Raw genomic sequence first — 21,567 nt, 5'->3', positions numbered from 1 at the left:
GTTTAGGGGTTCAAGTGTCTTGCTCAAGGACACACGCAGCCAGGAGGAGCCGGCGATCGAACCGAGTCTTATTTTACTGCGACGTGCTCAGGTCCCATCAAATCAGGAAACGAATTCACCACAAACATCTAGTCCCATTCCTTTGAATAAACACGATTTGCACACTGATAACCCGATTACTGGGAATAATCAGGTTATGGCAATAATGCGATTGAAGCATCACCACGCATCCTGAGTGGTCCAGAGGCATTCGGAGCCGTGCCAATGACCACAATACGCCATTCCGCTGATTCATAGGTGGCGTCCGGGCGGGGACCATCAGGGGTCCTTGAGGGGGATCCAGGAGGGTCCGCAGCAAAATGAGGAACCATTTAACGGACCACTTTAACCCTATTGCATACTTTGGCTATTCGAAAATAGACGACCTACAAGCTCAGTTGTGCGGCTAACATTTTGAAAATGTATGGGGGTCCCTGGCACAACATCTTTACAAACGGGGGTCCGTGGCCAAATGCATATCAATTTGGGGGTCCTTGAGATGAAAACGTTTGAGAACCACAGGGACAAATCACCGGTATAAAAGTATCACTATGTGATACGTTGTGGGCCAGTCCAGACGGTGTTAAGTTGCCTATAGCAACGGAAAACAATGAGGAACTATTTCGGATTGCACAGGACTGAAAGCACCGCAATTTAGCGAAACTGAATACTACTAACCCATATTTTAAAAAATCAAAAAGATTTAACAACGGTGCTGTGGTGCTGATGGATGAAAGCACCGAAACACTCGAGGTCATGTTTTATCGTGGTTACTGGCCCTGCTTTGCAGGGCGGCGACGCTCCATTTCGCGTTGCGCCAATGCCACGGCACAGCCATGCCAACCACGCTAACACACTCCCTCTCTTATGTCTTATTGCTTAAGTAAGGTTGCACTCGTAGCCTTACAAAACCTGATTACATGTCAAAATAAATCAAAACTCTGCCACCTTAATCAGGTTTTTCTTACTTATGAGTTAGTTTGGATCCATTTGTATAAACTCAAGAGTTAAATTGACACTGAGGATTTTACTGTGTAGTGGTGGTGAAGGAAGTCTAGAGGGCACATGACCATAATGGAGACATAATGAATGTGCATGACTGTTCCATAAATATTGTGTTAACGCTTTTACGTCACATCTCTGATCTCAACCAGTCCATCGAGACTAGTCCAACAAGAGAGGTCAGTCCCCCCACTAGAGAAACCAACCCCCCCCAGTAGAGAGATTCCAGTCCTCCCAGTAGAGAGACTCTTAGTCCCCCCCCCCCCAGTAAAGACACTCCAGCAGAGAGACCCCAGACCCCCCAGGCAGCCCCCTGAGGAAACTGGAGGTCTTCAACTGAACCAGAACACAAACTCCTCCAAGCAAGGGAAGACAGAAAAGCCCAAACCAAACACACTGCAGCTCAGACAAAACCAAGCCTGTTAGGCTGGTTCAGCCAGTCTGCCCACAGAACGAACACACACACACACACACACACACACACACAGACACACACACACAGAGAAGACAAGCCCTCCCCACCCACGACTTTGAAAAGAGAAGCAAAACTTAACCCCGGCCGCCTGTTATTATAGCCAACATCCTGTTAAAATAGAAAGTAGTAGTTGTAACATTAAAAGTAAAACTACAGTCCCAGTATAGATCTATCTTGCACAGTGACATGTGTGTGACAAATGGGGGGGGGGTGCAGGTGGGGGTCCCCCATCACCTCCTGGCTGCTGTGATGGAGCAGAGCTGGAACCCCCCCCCCCCCCCATCATGGGGGGGTTCCTGCTCTGCCCCATCACAGCAGCAGCAGCAGCCAGGTGAGGGAAGGTGCGTGTGAGCAGGTTCAGGGTTTGGATGTCAGCCGCTAGTCTCTATAATTAGAAAGACAAGTCACGTCCCCGGCGACCCCGTCCGTGTGCAAGGGAGCTGCTATAGCTGTAGCTCACCTGCACGCACGGGCGCGCGCGCGCGCGCGCAGGTAACTCGCACCTGTCCTGCACTCTTTTTTCTCTTTTTTTTTTTTAAAGCAACATTTCTTTGACTGAATGGGGGGAACAGGAACAATAATAAGCGCCCTGGTTTCGGTTGTCGTGGAGAAATTACCGACAGAGAGAGAGAGGGAGAGCGAGCTAGAGAGAGAGAGAGAGAGAGAGAGAGAGAGAGAGAGAGAGAGAGAGAGAGAGAACAGTCAACGCGTCACACGGGAGTTACCGAATACCCATGACGTGGTTTAGTCCTCCCGTGACCCTGATAGAGACCGGTTGGGAGGGAGAGGTAGAGAGACACAGAGAGCGAGCGAGAAAGAGAGAGATGATATAATAAAGTATAAATAAACAAACGGGAATAAAAACCTTGTGTCTTGTATCAGCGGCGGTGTGTGTCTCTCTCCCTCTCTCTCTGTGTCTCTCTCCCCGCCGTCCGTCGGCAGTCAGTCGTACCTGCGTACCGGTGTGTGTCAGTCACCTGCAGACCGTGTGGTGTCGCCTCCTCCTTCCTTCCCACCTGAGCCGGCGTCTCTCAGTGTGTGTGTGTGTGTGTGTGTGTGTGTGTGTGCCACCACTTCCTGGATTATTGCCGTCCCACCCTGCCCCCCCCCACCCCCCGTCCCCGCCGCCCCCACCCTGCGTGTTCTCCCTCCCAGCGGGGGGTCAGAATAGACCGAGAGCTGCGCTGCGCTGCTCTGACAACCCGGAACGACACCACCACCACCAGCAGCAGCACCGGCAGCACCGGGGAGGGAGGAGGAGGAGAAAGGGGGGAGGAGGGGGTCTAATAAGCTTCCTTCGTCAGCACCGGCGTCGGTTCTCTCTCTCTCTCTCACTCTACCGTCCTCCTCGCGGTGGCATGTGTGTGTCTCTCCTTGGTGGTGGTTGTCTTGTCGTTGTCGCCCCCCTCCGCTTCGTTCGTTCGTTCGGTCCCGTTTCAATGCCCACTCACTGACTCTCTCTGCCCGCCGGTGCCGTCCTCCTCCTAGCTGTCCTGTCCTCCCGTGTCCTCCCTCCCGGGCTCCTCCTTTTCTCCTCTGAGAGAGAGAGAAGCAGGAAGGAAGGAAGGAAGGAAAGAAGCGGCTTGCCCTACTTTACACCACTCAAGCCCCCGGATCGGATTGGTTCTCTCTCTCTCTAGCAGCATGCAGCAGAGAGAGAGGAGCTGCTGGTGGGGAGAGAAACTAGACTAGAGACCCGGCGGCTGCGCTTAACAGACACTCACTCTCTGGCTCTGCTGCGGTGGGCAGGACAGGAGGGACAAGTCAGGGCGGGCGCAGCGGGGGTCGGTCACACGCGGTGCGTGCGATAGGCCGGCGGTGGTGTCTGTCTGTTTGTCTGTCTGTCTGTCTGTCCGCCGGAGGAGGGTGGAGGAAATAAGAAAGAGTGGGAGGGAGGACCTGGGTGGGCCGGTTTCGGTGGTGCCCCCCCCCCCCCCCCCCCCCCCAATAACTTTTTTTCTTCCTTTTTTGTTTTCTTCTATTATTTAGAGTTGCCAATATTTTTTTTACCCACCTTTTCTCCCCAATTTAGTCTTTGTGCCAATTCATTCCTCCCCACGCACATTTATGTGTTGTCACTGCTGTTTATGTATCATACTGACTCACCTCGTCACCTGCCAGTGAGGAGTCCCCACCGGGACGACTATAGAGTCTTCGCTCTACTCCTCCCGCCCAACATTCCCTGCTGACAGGTGCCGCCCCAGCCGGTAGGAGTATGTGCAATGACCGATATCACCCTCCCCACCCGGCTTCCCTTCCCCGAACACGGGCATTCGGGCAAATTGTGTTCGCATAGACGCCCGACAAAGCCGGATGCACCAGGTGGATTCGAACCCACGACCTATAACTTCTAAAGTTACAGAATGCTAAGACATTTTGGGGTCGAAATATAGTTTTAGTGAAACACCAAGAAGCTCCTCCGTCCTGTTGTTGTCGTGACTCAGACTTATAATTCCACGCTGTTTACTTTAGTTCTGGCAGGCTGGCACACACTCACACACCTTGCGGGCATGATGGGTAGGTAGGCCTGCTGGCCATATGAGTGTCAGTCAGCATGCATCCACTCGCACAGTCAGTCAGGCAGGACTACGACCTAAAGACAGGTGTTGAAGACAACAGGGATTCGAACATGATTCTCAACAACTGGATAGGCTACTTAACTGACACTGAGTGAGTGGGCACCTGAATTAGAATTTGTGTCTACCACAAGTGTTTTTCTAACTTTACATAGCATGTTGCTTTGTTGTTGGTAAGTCATATTTAACCCACTGTTCTTTAAACCCCCAAACACAACACAACAACAAGGTCAAAATATATATAATGTACTTTTGACTTCAGGTCCAGGCGCCCACTCGTCCAGGTGCCCACTCATCCAGGTTCCCAGTTATTCAGGTGCCCACTCGGCCAGGTGCCCACATGTTCCTAGTTCCCAGATGGTTTTAGTGCCCAGTTGTCCAAGTGCCCACCTCTCTAGGTGCCCAGTTATCTCCACCCTTAAGTGCCCACTCGGCCAGGTGCCCACATGTCCCTAATTCCCAGATGGTTCTAGTGCCCAGTTGTCCAAGTGCCCACCTCTCTAAGTGCCCAGTTATCTCCACCCTTAAGTTCCCACTCGTCCAGGTGCCCACGTGTCCCTAGTGCCCAGATGGTTTTGGTCCCCAGTTGTCCCACCTGACCTGTTACCTTTGAAAATAGTAGATCTACATGCTCACAACACACATTTAGCATAATAAAAAATATATATGGGGTAATAAGAAGTGGTTCAACGACCCATTCTGATTGATGAGGCATAATACTATCTCTGGCTGCTCTTTGGATTTAATAATTAACAGTTGACTGGGGATTCTAACATGCGTGGGAATGAAACTGAAACTGACCCCTCTTTGTAATCAATGAAAATGAACTAGTAATGATGTGTCACAGTTTCTCAGAAGAAGCCGAGGATTGACCTCTCAGACTGACAGACTTATTTGAAATATCTTTTTTTAGTTTTATGATTCATTGCTTTTAAGGAAACCAGCCCGCTTTTAGTAGTAGGCCTACAACAACACAGCACTCTGAGCTATACGCTCTGTGAGCAACACTTTCCACAAACAGTCAAAGAAGACGTGACAAATGTTGTGTTTTTTTTTCTTTTTTACGTGACTCCAGAACACACGCAAATCACAACATCTCTCATCTTCTTCCAGCAAAGAAACCATAGCGCTCACAACCTGCGTGACTGAAGTGGTTAGACTGAGATAAGGGAGTCACCTCGCCCCCTGCATGTTCTCACCCTCTTACACAGCTTCTAGTGTGTGTGTGTGCGTGTGTGTGTGTGCGTGCGTGCGTGTGTGAGAGAGAGAGAGAGAGAGAGAGAGACGCGCGTGTGCGTGCGTGTGTCGGTGGGTTTTGAAATGAAAGGTGCAGGAAGGAACTCTAAATATAATATTGCGGTGTACCCACTCAGCCCACCTTCTCCCCTAGAAGCCCCTCAACTTAAAATCTGTGCTGACTCTGTGGTCTAGCTACCTACCTGCCTTCATGTCTCTTTGTTTACGTGTGTGCATGTAGTTCTATAGGCCTATTTATATGTACATAGGCCTATGTGTCTGTGTTTATATATGGATGGATGGAAATGTATGTAGGCTTGTAGTAGCTGTGCTTGTCTCCTCGTGCGTGTGCGCGCGCGCGTGTGTGTGTGTGTGTGTGTGTGTGTGTGTGTGTGTGTGTGTGTGTGTGTGTGTGTGTGTGTGTGTGTGTGTGTGTGTGTGTGTGTGTGCGTGTGCATCGCAGTAAATTGCAGGGTCAGATGACACACAGCAGAGTTAAGATCTTTATCACAGTAGAAATGTAAAGAAAGTGTAATTCGTTTGATCCTTCGATAACAAAAATAGGATTATCGGCTCATAAGCATCTCATAAGCGCACACACACACACACACACACACACACACACACACACACACACACACACACACACACACACACACACACACACACACACACACACACACACACACACACACACACACACACACACACACACACACACACACACACACACACACACACACACACACACAGTAAGAAAACGTATTGTCATGCATGTTACATTTAGGCCTACATAATTTTTGTAAAGGAAACTCTTCTAAATTGTATCAACTGTATCAATTCCTAGAAAGAAACAGCTCAGCTAGTTAGTCATTACACTTTATATACAGTTTAGCCTAGATTCAGGATTTAAAGCGTTCTGGGACTTATTTTAATGAACAACGTTGTTTAACCATCCAATACAATCTAACTGGTTGGAGGTCTCCCTGCTCTTCCATTGAGACATTTAGACCCACCATGGTGTCTCGTATAGGACACCTGCTGGTTGACAAAAGTATAGGCCTACTGTCTGAAGCTCATAAGCGCAATAAATCCTCTGCTCAAGCCATGTTTGGCCTCCCACGCGGGAGAAGTGTTCTAATCCCGGCGGCCGGGCAGGACATGAAAGTTACAGGCATTGCAGCTTTAATCTGATTCTGAACGAGATCTACTGAAGTAAGGCCATAGAATAAGGTTCTGATCTTGAATTAGCAACATTACAATCAAGCCAAAAACAGTAGCCTAGATGATCACCAGATCCTATGAGGGATCAGGGGACACGTATTCTGTGTGATAAAGATGATGGAAGTGACAGAACCAGAAACAAGGGATAGGCCTAAGGGAAGGAGGAAGACAGGATGAGTTAATAAGAAATTGATTATTTTATTGGCTCTGCAGGACTATATCCACCCAAGAGGGTCGGTCTCTCTCTCTCTCTCTCTCTGTGTGTGTGTGTGTGTGTGTGTGTGTGTGTGTGTGTGTGTGTGTGTGTGTGTGCGTGTGCGTGTGCGTGTGCGTGTGTGTGTGTGCGTGTGTGCGTGTGTGTGTGTGTGCGCGCGTGCGTGCATGCGTGCATTCGTCAACACAGCCATCTATCAGGAGATTTTAGAGCACTTTGTGCTTCCGTACGTTTACAAGCTTTAAGGAGATGCTGATTTCCTTTTCCAGCAGTGCTTGGCACCTGCCCATAGTGCCAAAACTACTAGTAGTTTTGGCACTATGGGCCACCATGGCATGGTCAGTACATGGTGTACTGACCATGGTATTACTGTGCTTGACTGACCAGCCAACTGGCGTGACCTGAACCCCATAGATAATCTATGTTGTATTGTCAAGAGGAAGATGAGAGACACCAGACCCAACCACACAGATGAGCTTAAGGCCGCTATCAAAGCAAACCTGGGCTTCCATAACGCCTCAACAGTGCCACAGGCTGATCACCTCCATGCCATGCCCCATTGATGAAGTCATTTGTTCAAAAGTAGCCACGACCAAGTATTGAGTGGATACATTAACATACTTTTCAAAAGGTCAACATTTCTTTATAATAAATAAAAAGGTTTAGTGGTCTCATGTAATATTCTAATATTTTGAGATATGAATTTTTGATTTCCGCATGAGCTGTATGCCATACAAATCTAGATTTAAAAAAAATAGGTTTTGAATATTTCACTGTATGCGCAATGAATCTATGTGAATTGAATTATATTACAGAAGAAAATGAACTTTTACACAATATTCATTTTTTTAGAAGGATCGTATGCATGCACCCACACTGCCAGAAGGCCACAAGTTGCTTGGCCAAGCCTACAGTATACCTCCACATGTTTCAACATAATGTTGCATACTTGTATAATATTAAACAGCTATTGTTGTTATTCTTAATTAATTGTGTGTTTAGCGAGGAGCAGACTATTATTGTACTGATAATATACAGGCTTCTCTGGGTTGAGTCTATTCACAGCCCTGGTGACAGGTAGCAATTATCTGCCTATTTATTGTACCACCTCTATTCAGGCCTGGTAATCCACTTTAACTACATGCTGTCTCACACGCACGCATGCACGCGCGCATTCACACGCGCGTGAGTATGCACACACACACACACACACACACACACACACACACACACACACGCTCTCTCGTTATCTTGCCCTCGGTGAGGTCGGTGTCAGTTTAACGGCTCTCACCGCTAAACTCAGATAAATGATAATCAACTATTATGAACCTTACGCTTCCCTCCTGTCCTCCAGGTCTTCCAACTGCCATGCGTGTTAAATACTGGAGATAGATAGTGTGCAGTGTTGTATATAAGCGCCATCTAGTGGTAATATTTTGTCAGTGCACTTTATTTCCCATAATTCATTCAGTTCCACACAAGAGGTTCATGCCAAGGACCCCCCCCCCATGCGAAATGGCTTTTAAAAAGAAAGAAAATTAAGAAAAAGTATTGCTATACAAAATAGCAATTAATTCATTCATTATTTAATCAATTCTTTAATTTAATGAATTAATCCTTTCCTTTCCAATAGACCCCTTAACAGACGACGTCACACTGATAAGAACCAGTATGCGCGCGCAGGCCGGCACCAAATGAAACCCATTCTGTCATGTCTCGCTAGGATCTCGCGCCTCACTTGCCAACACACAAGAGGAGGTTGAATGAACTGAAACCAGCGCACCCCGAAACAATATGTTGGGAATTGATTGCAAGAAACAATCACCTGTGCGTCCAGTCTCAATGTTGGTAAACAAATAATTGGTCTATTGCCCTTCCCCCTGGCAAATAACCAAGGTAAATCTATATCAGAGTACACACACACACACACACACACACACACACACACACACACACACACACACACACACACACACACACGCACACACGCACGCAGGCACTGCAGCACACACACCCACACACACACACACACACACACACACACACACACACACACACACACACACACACACACACACACACACACACACACACACACACACACACACACACACACACACATTAATTTCCCTAGGGATTATGTAAGACCAATACAATAAAATACAGACTAGACACTCATACACAAACACATACATGTGTAGACAGACAAATGCAACTAGACACACTTCAGAAAATGTACAGTGCTCACTAAATTGATATCTAAAACCACTTTATTTTTACAACCAGATAGATACATCATCATCACCATCATTATCCTCATAATCATCATCATCATCATCATCATCATCATCATCATTATTATCATCACTCCCCTCACTGACGTCAGCATCGTTAGCTAATTTAGCTGAAAGCTAAAGCTGTGAACAAGTCGAAAGAATGCTTTTGGTCCTTATAGATGTACAGTCTAGGCAACATGGTATCACACAGGCACAAACACACGGCACGGCACAGAGATGAGAACACAGTGCTGATGGAAAGAGAAAGATTAGCTTTAAAGTAACGTTTCACCCGAACGAACATTGATTTATTCTGATCTATTCTGTCCATGATACTGAACCCATCAACCCATCATTTCTCTCGAGAATTAAAGTGTTAATCCTGAAGATGGGCGGTTCGGTGGTTTTGGTGAATTAACACCAGCAGTAAAAAGCGAATGTCAAATTGAGCAGATGCACGTGGCTGGGGAGCTGACAGGCAGGGAGGAGAAGTAGCCTACAGACACTCAGTGCTCTTCTCTGGCAGCTTGTTTGTAAACGACCTATTCGATTTAGGTAAGAAATAGGCCACACAGTTGCTCAATCTTGATTAATTTCATATCATAGTCTGTTTCTGTCCATCTCAAGTGGTGTCGAGTCTATAGGCCTAGCTCACGCCTACTCCAGAGCACCGCTCGCTTCTGGTTGGCTCCCGCTCTGTCTCACCACACAGCGGCAGTGGCAAAGTTGAACTTTCCTTAACTTTGCCGTTTCGCTTTTTACTGCCTTCGCCTCTTGTCGCAGTGGGGAAAGCGTCAGTCGGCCATATCCTTAAAACTTCGCTGCTTGCTCAGAATGTGGCAGTGAAATACTCTGGCTGGTGTGAATTCAGCGTTACAGAACATGATCACATTGAATGGCTATTGCTACAAAAAAATACTTTTTCATTGATTTTTTTTCTCTACTGGGAGTGTAGTGCCTCGTTCCTACGTCTACTTTTATTTTAGGCAGCACCTCTTCTAAGGCCGCTTTTGAGCACAAAACCCTCTACGATCTATTGCAATAAAACTGCGGATATTACAATATGGTATATTGTAATATCATAATCTTACGGATTAACACTTTAATGAGAGTTAATTTGAGTTGAGCATCATAATCATCATATTTTCCACTTAGAGGAATCCATATCAGTGGGGGGGAAAAACAGCGTGGTCTAAAGTGTCACCGAGGAATACTGGAACATATAGCTTCATTTATTAGATAATAAATATATAATAATAAACTAGACTAGTAAAATCTCTCCTGAAGAATCTTTTCTACTGAAGGCTGAGACATGACACAGTGGCATAAGCCTTGAACAGCTGTGATGAGATGGTGTGTGTGTGTGTGTGTGTGTGTGTGTGTGTGTGTGTGTGTGTGTGTGTGTGTGTGTGTGTGTGTGTGTGTGTGTGTGTGTGTGTGTGTGTGTGTGTGTGTGTGTGTGTGTGTGTGTGTGAATGCGTGCGTGCGTGCGTGTAGGTGGAAACTGATGAAAGACAGAAGCAGAGAGAGGTATCCACAAACCTAGAGGCACGTCATCTACAGGGAGAAAGAAGAGACAAACATAACTCCACAGCATAAAGAAGAACTGGAAATAGTTTCACACAAGAAAACTGTTTGTTTTTACAGCAGCTCTGAGTGTAGACACGAAGACTTATCAAAAGTTTGTCTCAGTCCAAAACTAAACACACACACACACACACACACACACACACACACACATGCGCACGCACACGCACACACGCACACGCACACACACACACTCGCACACACACTCGCACACACATGCATGCACGCACGCACGCACCCACACGCACCCACACAACTACCAGTGAACTGCTATTATTCATAAAGTCCTCAACTATACAATTGACATACTATATCCTGATAATTATTACTATGATGATGAGGAAAATATTACACTTTGGTGAAAAACAGGAGGCAAGAGGGGCACTGAGCTGGAAACCAGTATGTTGTACTGGTCCCTCGTTCCAAACCAGTATGTCGCACGGGCTCCAAACCCAGTAAGATGGTTGGATCAGGATGTGCACATACTTAACGCACACAAAACCTGCTCTGTCAAAATGAATCACATTTCCACGTGTGTGCTCCGCAGGAAAGAGGAGATTCCTTGTTTCCATGCAAGTCCTGCAAGTAATTACTGCAAGTCATGCAAGCCCTGTCCTGCAAATCCTACAAGTCCTGCAGGTACAGCCTACATCAGAAAGAAAGAATAAGAAAACAAAGGAAAAAACCCCAAAGCAGCCAAAGGTCTAAAATATGCGATTGATTTCAGTAGAGCACGTCCCATATTACTCTGTCTGCACAAAACATGATGCTACTACTCATATAATTGTGTCCATTTGTGTTCTCTTTTTCTGGTGCTCCACCTCCAACAATAACTAACATACACATACAGTACATATGGATACATGTGGATGTGGCTCCTTGCTGTCCCAATCAGGACACATGTAGATTACAGCTCATTATGTCCTGGCATTAACATGTGTTTCTTACACACATCGTTGTCCAGATATGAATCAGTCACACTGCATTTACCATTTTAATAACCTCTAATATAACTAACCCTCCTAGTGTCACACGAAACAAAGCGAACATATTATTGGCCTAAGCGTCTCAAGATCGAAAGTGCCATTTTGTTGGCTCTTCACTAAGCACACTTTGAATTAAAAAAAAAAGTCTGCCTCCTCACCCAACGTCTCTCCTTGATCACTTTTTGACTAGCTGCATTCTGAATTTGTTCAAGTTTCAAAGCGCCGCCTCAACTGAGACCGAACCCCCAAGTGATCATGATTGGTCACTTGCCTCCCGGAGCCATTGAGAGAAAGAGTTACGACACTCCCATAGATATATAATATTCAATGTTCAATAATTTATTGCCAAAACCAACTTACAGTTGATTTCAAATTTGTTTCAGTATGCTCAGAGATAACAAAAACAAGAGAGATTGGTTGCCGTGGCGACCAATAGTTCCAAACACTACGTGTAGTTCAGAGTTGAACACCATTCATCAGTGTTTATGAATCATGTAATGTTAGATACATGAACTGTGTGATCGCGTCGCAGTGAGATCAAAGAGTGTCTAAGTCTCTTTCAATGGGTCTGAGGCTTCCTCCTTATAATATAGGCAGGCTAAGGCCTCTTTGTATGTCGCTTTGTATCTGGATCATATAGCCTGACCAGTGAAGCTATAAACAACACTATAGATTACTAAGTAGCTGTACTCTTCCTTATTGGATGTGTGTAAATGAAATATTGTAAGAGGATTGGAGACACTTTGCATTCATGCTCTATTGTTTGGGTGGCCAAATGAGCGACCTCTTTAAGTGGTTTGAGCCATCAGAACTTCAGTGCATCTATCCTGTGTCTACATCACACCTGTTTTATATATAGTTCCATCATGTTAATGCCAGTTACAGCAGTGTGACTCCTGATACTCTTAAAACAACAACATTCTAGATGGATGACAAACTGAACGTGTCCACATGAGAACATAATCTAACAACATAGACGTACAACTTTGTATACCCACAGCTCAGCCAATGAGCTCACCCCGCACAAAATACTGTCAAGACATTCGTCCAATCACATCCGCTCCTCTCCCGGGATCCTACATGTTGGCAGGAAGTTTGTGTCTGAGACCCTCAGAGTCTTTCCGGGTTAGGGGCAGGCGGGTGGGAGAGGCGGCGGCGGCAGTGTGGGCGGGGCTAACGCAGGGTGTTTGAGGTCAGGGGGGCGGGAAGTGTGGGTGGGACTGGAGGGGGGGTTGAGTTTCGAGAGGGCGGGGGTGGCGGCTGTAGTGGCTGGTTTGGAGGAAGGGGCGGAGTCAGGTAGCGTGTTCGGAGTTGTCGATGTTGTTGTTGCGTTGGCGGAGGAGAGAGGTGGGTTAGTGGGGATGGGTGTGGTTTGGGTGGTCGAGGACGTGGCAGGGTGTAGGGGGAGGGGCGGTGCTGTCACGGTGGGAGCACTGGGAGACTGTTGAACCGGATGCACAGAGAACTGGACTTTACCGGGACAACTGGTGGATGTCTGTGCAGGGATGGAGGTTTGAACCTGGGGAGTGGTAGAGGAGGGGGTGGGCGGGGCTCTGGCGGTGGGAGAGGGGGGCATGAGGGGGGTGGTCTGACTGGGAGCAGGTGAAGATGAAGCGACTGGGGGAGAAGAGGAACGTTGTAGCACCTGGGAAGGGGAGAGGGTAGGGGTACGGGCCTGGGTGGGGGTCAGAGTGGAGATGGGGGAGTGGATGGGGGTACGGGACTGGGTGGGGGTTTGGGAGGGGGTATGGGTGGGAGTTAGGGAGGGGGTACGGGACTGGGTGGGGGTTTGGGAGGGGGTATGGGTGGGAGTTAGGGAGGGGGTACGGGACTGGGTGGGGGTATGGGTGGGAGTAAGGGTGGGGGTACGGGATTGGGTGGGGGTTTGGGAGGGGGTATGGGTGGGAGTTTGGGAAGGGGTACGGGACTGGGTGGGGGTTTGGGAGGGGGTATGGGTAGGAGTAAGGGTGGGGGTACGGGACTGGGTCGGGGTTTGGGTGCGGGTACAGGGCTGAGTGGGGGTCAGGATGGGGGAAGGGGTTGGAGCAGGGCTGGGACCAGAAAGAGGAGAAGGGGACGGAGGCGTGACGGATGAGGCCTTCACTCTGGGACTCTGGGAATGGATGGAGGAGGTGGATGGGCTCAGTTTGGGAGCGGAGGGCGGAGGCAGAGAGGATGATGATGATGATGGTGGCGGTGTGTGCGTGGCAGTGTGCGTTTTGGCGTGTGTGGGCACCGGGGCAGCGTAGGAGGCAGGTTGTGCGCTGGCGTGCGCGATAGTGTGCGTGTGAGAGGCAGCTTGTGTGTTGGCGTGTGCAGCGGTGTGTGTGGGTACAGCGCCAGGCTGTGTGTGTGTCGATGCGATACACTGAGCTACAGGGGTTGGAGTGATGAAAGGGGGGATTGGAGAGGTGGGGTTGGAACTCAGCACCCCGGTGCTTCCCCCTCTGGCCAGAGGTCCGGCCAGCAGGAAGGGAGCAGCCAGCAGGTTCCCTCCAGAGGCCTTGCGGTGCAGAGGGGGTTGAGGCTGAAGGCCGACCCAGGATCGATGGGGCAGGCTGGGCTGCGAGGCGGACAGCAGCCTGGCCTCCTGGGTGAGTCTGCCCAGCGCGGGGAGACCTTGGCAGCCCCCCGGCCCTCCTCCGTGGCGCAACAGCGCTTCCTTTGCCCCCTGCTGGCTGGGCGTGGAACTACGCCCGTCCGATGTTTGAGGGCCGCCGGAAGGCGGGGCGGGAGAGGGGGAGGTGTTAGGCGGAGGCGTGGGCGCCACCTTGTGGAGGGGCGGGATACTGGTCCCACCCCCTGTGGGCGTCCCAGGAGACCCGCCAATCATGGAGGATGGGGGATCCGTGTGGAGGCGGAGACCGTAGTGGAAGGTCCGCCCCAGCTGGATGGAGGGCGGGACTGAGGAGGCGGAAGGGGTTTTAGCCACAGGTGGGGATATGATTCCCCCAGGGGGGAACCCCCCACCCCTGGGAGACAACCCCCCCATTCCCCCCACACCCATCATTCCAATGAGGGAGCTGACAGACGGGCGTAGGGGCTGCAGGACGGGGGGGCGTGGTGGCGAAAGAGCGAACGAGGGGGAGGGGGAGATAAGAGGGGAGGGAAGAAAGATGGCGCCCCCCAGGGCGTGCTGCTGCAGCTGCTGCTGCTGCTGTTGGTGCATCAGAGCGATGGCCACGTTGGTCGTGGCGGCGGCCGTCTGCAGGGGGGCGTGGACCAGCGGCGCCCAAATCACCGGCCGCGGCCTCGGGGACACCGTGCCGCTCCCCCCCATGGCCCCGCCCCTTCCTGCGGCGGCGGCTGCGATAGCTTCCTGCATGGCGGGCATGCTGTCGTGCTTGACGATCTGCTGGACCAGCATGCTGTCGCAGGAACCCAGACCGCCCATGGACAGCCCCCCAGCGCCCGGTCCCCCACCACCACGACCTCCACGACCCATACTGCCTCCTCCCACCATTGAGCCACCCTGAGATGACTTACGCATTAGCATGGAGTTCTTCCTTCCTGCATGGAGAACAATACAACACACATTTCAAACTTTTATATTTTAAGTTTTCTCATTCAATGTCCAACAACAGTAGACTATGATCAGATCCTAGATCAGCGACATTACAATCAACCAATAATAAGGAGGACTACATCAACACTCTATAGAAGACAACTGAATGTAGAAGTAACAAACAGCACACACAGAGGAGGGGAAAAAACTAATGGATGACAAACGATTAGAGCTTTGCAGCATCGATGTCAGCTCAGGGTTTTCAGAGTGCACCCAGATCGTCAAACTCAAAGGGATTGGGATTTTAGGATCCTCCAAATGGGTGAAATATTGTAAGTAGGCTTACATGATAGATCTAAAGGAGATTACAGACAGACACAGCACACACAGACGATGAGTAAATATGGACGGAGAGCATTACCGATGCGATCCAATCGGTCGACAGCCACAGTCTCGAAGGCCCGCCTCATCATGGGGTGTTCCTCCAGGACCTCGTTGAAGCTGTCCACGCTCAGAGAATACAGACGGCAGTACGTGTCCGCACGGACGCTAGCGGTTCTCCTCCCGTGGGTCAACAGACAGATCTCTGGAGAAAGACGACGTGATGGCAGGATGGAGTGGGGGGAGGAGAAGAGTGAATTGGAGGACAGATGTGAAGCGTTTAGGGGGGAATGACAGTTTTCATCACTTTGCTTCCGTGTTTTATCGCTGTGAAAATAAAACGAGACGTCGTGCTGCTTCCCTTGTGGACTAGACTTTAAAAGCTACAAACATAAATGATGGAAAGTAAAACATCGTCACCTTGCTTAACTAATGGTCTAAGTCATTTTTTTAGGAAAATGATATTTTTGCCTAAGTCAGCTCCTCATGACACTGGCCACCTCTGGTAAAATCGCCTATATCCTAATTGAAAAGGATCATGCTGTTCCCTCCCCTTTTAGTATAATGACCTACTGTATCTCCATAGTGTGACTTAGGTCAAAATAGGCTTTTTTTTTTGGCCTAAGTCACTTGTTTTTGTGACTTAGGCCAAAAGAATTGCCAAATGATTTTGAAGTCAGGTTTAATCCTAGTTAAGCCTATTTAAATCTCTTATGTTACATAACTGACAGACAGTGTTATCTTTATTTTAATAGTCATATTTTTTTATAAACACTTTGGGTGAAATGATTAAGAAATATCATATAGTTTTGTTTTGGATCAGTTTTTTATTTTTCCTGAAAAACTTTAAAAAATGACATGCCATTAGTTTAGCAAGGTGACGACAAGTATTTTTGATCTCTTTATACCTGAGACCTTTATACCTGAGAGAAAGGTGGAGACAATTTGGCCTTGAATGAACTGTGTCCCACAGATTTCATCGGCATGAGCCCAAGATGTCTTGTTGAGGAGGCGGTTTAGCTGTTGTCATGTGGGTATTGGTGTTTCTAATCCTATCTAATATAATCTTATCTGATATAATCCTTTATTTATTTATTTTATTTAGAGTAGCATTTGTACATCTTTTTGTCACCCAATTTAGTCGTTACGGCAATTAACCCTGCCCACACATTTCTGTGGTGCCACTGCGGTACCCGTACTGGCTCACAGTGAGGAGCCCCCACCATGGGAGAACATACTCCTCCTGTTCAACAGTCCCCAGCCTGTCGGGGTATGGGCAGAGACAAAGATCACCCTCCCAGTCCTGCTTTCCTCCTCCGAACACGGCCAATTGTGTTTGTATAGAATGATGCTTGGCCAAACCAGATGCACCACGGTGGATTTGAACCGCTAGACTCTGCGATGGAGTGCAGGTACTTCACCCCCTGTGCCAAAAATCAAATCCAATCTAATCCTTTTTTCAGAGGGTTGATTTACCACTCACCTCGGCCAAATAGTGTTTTGTTGGATATTTTAATGATGTTGATTGAGATAAGTTTGCTTATTACTGGGCCAACACACACGACTCTTTACTCTCTCGACTTATAGTTTTCATGAGTCTGGACCTCAACGCCCTCTGTATTATTGATTTATTTGTTTCCGACCGTAAGTGCATCATTTGTTATAGGCTACTGTTTTGAATGCTGACAGCCAATCCACCAAATCGCACCAGCCATTCTTGCACTCTCATTAGCCACTCAGCTGAAGAATTCACCTCTGTATTTGTAGACCTGAGAAGGGTATGACATTCCGTGTGTGTAGACCAGTGATTTAGTCGAATGTTTGAACAACCTCTGCTTGTCAGCCGTAGTCGGTCGATCCGTTTAAAAACAAATCAATTTGTACTGTTAACCTGTACCCTTGGATGAATGATAACACTATAGGCCTTAAAAGAGAGGCACGGAAAGGTTGAGCCTAGGTGGAAAAATATTAAACATGGGGATTCATTATATCCACGTGAAGGAACTACTTTCATCTTTTAATCATATGTATTGATATGTATTTGGCAGCGGACCCCCATCTCAAAATATATTGTTCCAGGGACCCCCAGAAGCAAAGATTTGAGTTACAAATGTTCGCTTTAAAAATATATTCAAAGATATGAAAAAAAAAATCACGATTTTTCAAAAGATAGCAGATCTACAAGCTCGTAGCGCGGCACTCGGTGCCGCGCTATGAGCTTGTATATCTGCTATTTTTGAATAGCCAAAGAAATCGAAAATGACACATAATGCGTTCCAGGTCTTATAATGGGTTAACCACTTAAACGCTACTTTTGACTCTAAACTAGGCCTGCGTTCTTTTTATTTTTTTTATCTCTTCACCGAAAATAGCTCATCTACATGACGCAAGTGAGCTTGTATATCAGTTTTGTTTGCCTTAATGTTTGCCCCCAGAATAGGGGTGCTACGGTTCATGTGGTAAATTTATCCCAATAGGAATAGTCCCCGAGCTTCGTTTCCGACAACTGATAGATCTTTAAACCACGCTCCTCCCCCTGTTCCAGTCTTTTCAAAGGATGAAATGTTTATAATTATTTTAAATAACCTCACTGACATACAGTAAGGTCTAAGATCGTGCTTCCACATAGCTGCGGGTTTGATTGTCCGATTCCTTGTATGTCTTGAGCCCCAACCCGATCTCATTAGATGGCCCTCACAGCCGTCGTCTCTCAAATGCATCCTGCCTCCTCTTGACATCATCCCAATATCTATTTTTAAAGATGCTCTCAACTCCCTAGGCCCAAATGTACTCTCTATTGTTAATAGCTCCCTCAGCTCTGGCTGTGTACCGGATTATTTTAAACATGCTACTACTGAGACACACTGAATCATGTGGATTCATCAGGATCCACACGGGAACTGCGTATAGTTCCATGACGGTGCCAGTTTATGACGTCAGTCGCCTATGACATATCTAGGGCATATGAACAATTTTTGGCATGGTTTCAGCCTGTTTAGAGTCCAATTATCTTCCACTGTAAAATGTTTGTTTCGGGAAAATAAATCACGTAAAGCTGTAAATTAATTACGTGTATAAAGTCCTAAGACGAAAAAAACAAAACAGCACCTAACAAAACCAGACCGGACAAAACCAGACCAGGCCAAAAGAAATCAAACCAAACCAAACCAGGATTAAACCAGTACTCACCTCCAAAATAGGAACCATCGCTGAGTTTGGTCTCGTTGTTTCCGCGGGTCAGGATGCCGACTCGCCCATGTTGAATGAAAAACATCTTACGCCCGACGGTTCCCTCTCTGATGATGAAGTCTGCCGGCTGAAACACCTCAAAGCGCAGCTTCGTCAACACCGCCGTCACAAAGTTAGGATCAGCGTTGGCAAACAGAGGCATGTTAGCCACCAAACTGCGACAGTTAAAACTCACAATCTCCTACACACAGAGAGAGAGAGAGAGAGAAGAGTGAGATAGAGAGAGAGAGAGAGAGAGAGAGAGAGAGAGAGAGAGAGAGAGAGAGAGAGAGAGAGAGAGAGAGAGAGAGAGAGAGAAAGGTCATGCCATAGTTGTTTGGTTGGTTATTAAGGGGACACCACAAACAATAAGCAGTTAGATATCACATTGTCAGGCATAACCTTTAAGGTCCTTACACACCGGGGCGATTTCTTTCATGCGAATAATAAGTTTTTTTTTAAAACCTTATAAAGTCAATGCAAGCTTTCACACCAGTTTCGCGGAGCGAAAAAAGCGTCTTTTAATTATTCGGAACGAGTCCGAATTTTGCGTATATTCGCATATTCGCCGGTGTGTAACCGCCTTTACTCAGTCCTTTGACATAAACACGTATAATCTTTACGATCAGGAAGAAAGACTAAAAAGTAAAAGTAGATGCTTTGGCGGAGATAAGTGGTGTTCAAGCATCAATTCATAGATGTGTCCAAGATGAGAGGTTAGCATTAAATAAGTGTGTGTGTGTGTGTGTGTGTGTGTGTGTGTGTGTGTGTGTGTGTGTGTGTGTGTGTGTGTGTGTGTGTGTGTGTGTGCACCTCTTTCAGGGGTTCGCTAAGTTCTCCCAGGATGTTCTCTTCGTCAAACATCTTCCCCTGGAAACGATGTTCATAATATTCATGGATCTTCTGGCGCACGTCTGCAGGCAGCTTATGGAAGGACATGTACTGTTCCACCTGCTTATACTGTAACACACACACACACACACACACACACATATCAAAATCAACAAATGGACATCAAACATCTCATACTAGCTGGCTGTTGAAGTGCCGCTTAGCAAGACGCTGATTCACTACCTTGTCACGTACTGACGCTTGTCACATACTTGTCACATGCTAGCCTCGGGAACCCAGGCTTTTTTTTTTTTTCAAAAGAAAAAAAGGCTGGGGTAACGTTGCAGGAACTGTGGCCTAGGAGTTGGAGTTAACCTTGTATTTTCATAACCAGCGGGCACATAGATTGGTGAAGCAATAGGGAGCTTGCGTTGGATTCCAGCGCTAGGTTTGGATGCGCCCCTCTAGGCCTTAGAAAGCCAGCGTTTCTCCAGCCTAGTCACATACTGACCCCCTTGCCTCACATGTCAACTCACTGGATACATCCTTTAGCTTAGCTTTTTTTTCTGCGTCACGAGATGCATTATGTGAACCGTGTAGACTCAATGCTGAAAACACCATTAAATACGTTGAAACATAATAACCACTTAATGGTCTCTCAAGGGCTCGATACGTAATACGACAAATACTGAAAATAAGCCCAACATAGGGACACCAGGCCCAGGGTTGATGTGGTTAACATATTCTTTAATAGAATAATAACCAAACATGAATATTGTAACGCGGGAACAAATGCCAGCCTATTCCCAGCTACAGTATTACCTACAGCTATAGAGCGTCGCAGTTCCCGCCCACTTCCTGTTTTTTTTGGTGCCGGAAGAAAAAACTCAATGCATTTTTCCATTGACATTTCCAAAAATATTTATATCTATTAATTTAAGCCTCGAATCAAGCCATCATGACATGACATGAATCATGACCATAAACGTTTGATTCTGTGATTTTTTTGTTGTTGAAAACGGCAAAACAAAGGGTATTTATTAAATATAGTATATCATATAATTAAATATAAAATAAAAAAAAATCACAGAAAAAAACGTTTTATGGTCATGATTCATGTCATCTCGTGATGGCTTGATTCGAGGCTTAAATTAATAGATATAAATATTTTTGGAAATGTCAATGGAAAAATGCATTGAGTTTTTTCTTCCGGCACCAAAAAAAACAGGAAGTGGGCGCCTGGGCGGGAACTGCGACGCTCTATTGTGTGTGTGTTTACTGGACGTAATGTGTTCTTATTGGCTCACAGACACAGCGAGTTCCTATGTGTATCTGTGCAGCCCGCCTGTTTGAGTCAGTTGTCTTCCGGTTTCCAAGGTGTATGGTCGTAGAGTGAATTATCCTCCGTCTGTGCCAGGGACCGCGGACCGACAGCCACAAAGTGTCTTACAGTAGTATATGCGTGAGTTATACTGCCTACCTGTACGACTGCTGTGTTATCGCCGACCTGAAGTGCTGTTACTGTGCCTGTGATGAGTACTGTAAACCTGCGTTCTGCCAGTAAAACGTCCTGACTGGATAAATCATTGTTGTGGCATTATTTCACCCACTCGCCTCCAATACCACACAAAGTGTAGCAAAAGTAACCTCGCCACAATATCAAACTAACATGTCAGACAGTCTACATTTCCCAACAGGAAATGCATGTCTTTAATTCAGTCTGACCAGAAGCAGGGATAAAACATATCCCCGCCGGCCATAGAAATGAATGATCAGAGCGGATGGCAAAAGCAGAGGAACATCCACATCATCCCCCTCCAGCTAATCCAACCCTGACTTCCCTGACTTCCTGCTTAGTGAACAAAGCACTATAGATCGGCTATTTTCACTCATTCATAATGTAATTTCCTCCCTTCCTAGTGGAGTCAAAAGTACAATATTTGCATTTGAACTGTAGTGGAGAGAAAGTATCCAAAAAATACAAATGCTCAAGTAAAGTGCAGATAC

At 47.1% G+C, this 21,567-nt stretch overlaps 2 protein-coding genes across 2 annotated transcripts in view; both read right to left on the bottom strand.

Annotated features, from left to right (window-relative positions):
* zbtb7b (zinc finger and BTB domain containing 7B) overlaps positions 1-2,626 on the bottom strand; it is a 40,265-nt gene extending 37,639 nt beyond the window's left edge. The window contains exon 1 of the mRNA XM_080427246.1: positions 2,382-2,626. The gene's annotated coding sequence lies outside the window, so the exon portion shown is untranslated. The remainder of the gene's footprint in view (positions 1-2,381) is intronic.
* A 10,115-nt stretch (positions 2,627-12,741) lies between these two features.
* LOC308083658 (uncharacterized protein) overlaps positions 12,742-21,567 on the bottom strand; it is a gene marked incomplete at both ends in the record, with an annotated part of 37,319 nt that continues 28,493 nt past the window's right edge. The window contains 4 exon segments of the mRNA XM_080425975.1: positions 12,742-15,125; positions 15,542-15,706; positions 18,691-18,931; positions 19,543-19,689. Coding sequence (XP_080282101.1) covers positions 12,742-15,125; positions 15,542-15,706; positions 18,691-18,931; positions 19,543-19,689 — 2,937 coding nt within the window.

This window comes from Gymnoscopelus braueri (assembly GCF_963280865.1).
Source record: "Gymnoscopelus braueri genome assembly, chromosome: 4".
In the NCBI taxonomy this organism is placed as follows: Eukaryota; Metazoa; Chordata; class Actinopteri; order Myctophiformes; family Myctophidae; genus Gymnoscopelus; species Gymnoscopelus braueri.
Note: the sequence above shows the minus strand (reverse complement) of the source record. Positions and strands in the feature narration are given on the sequence as shown.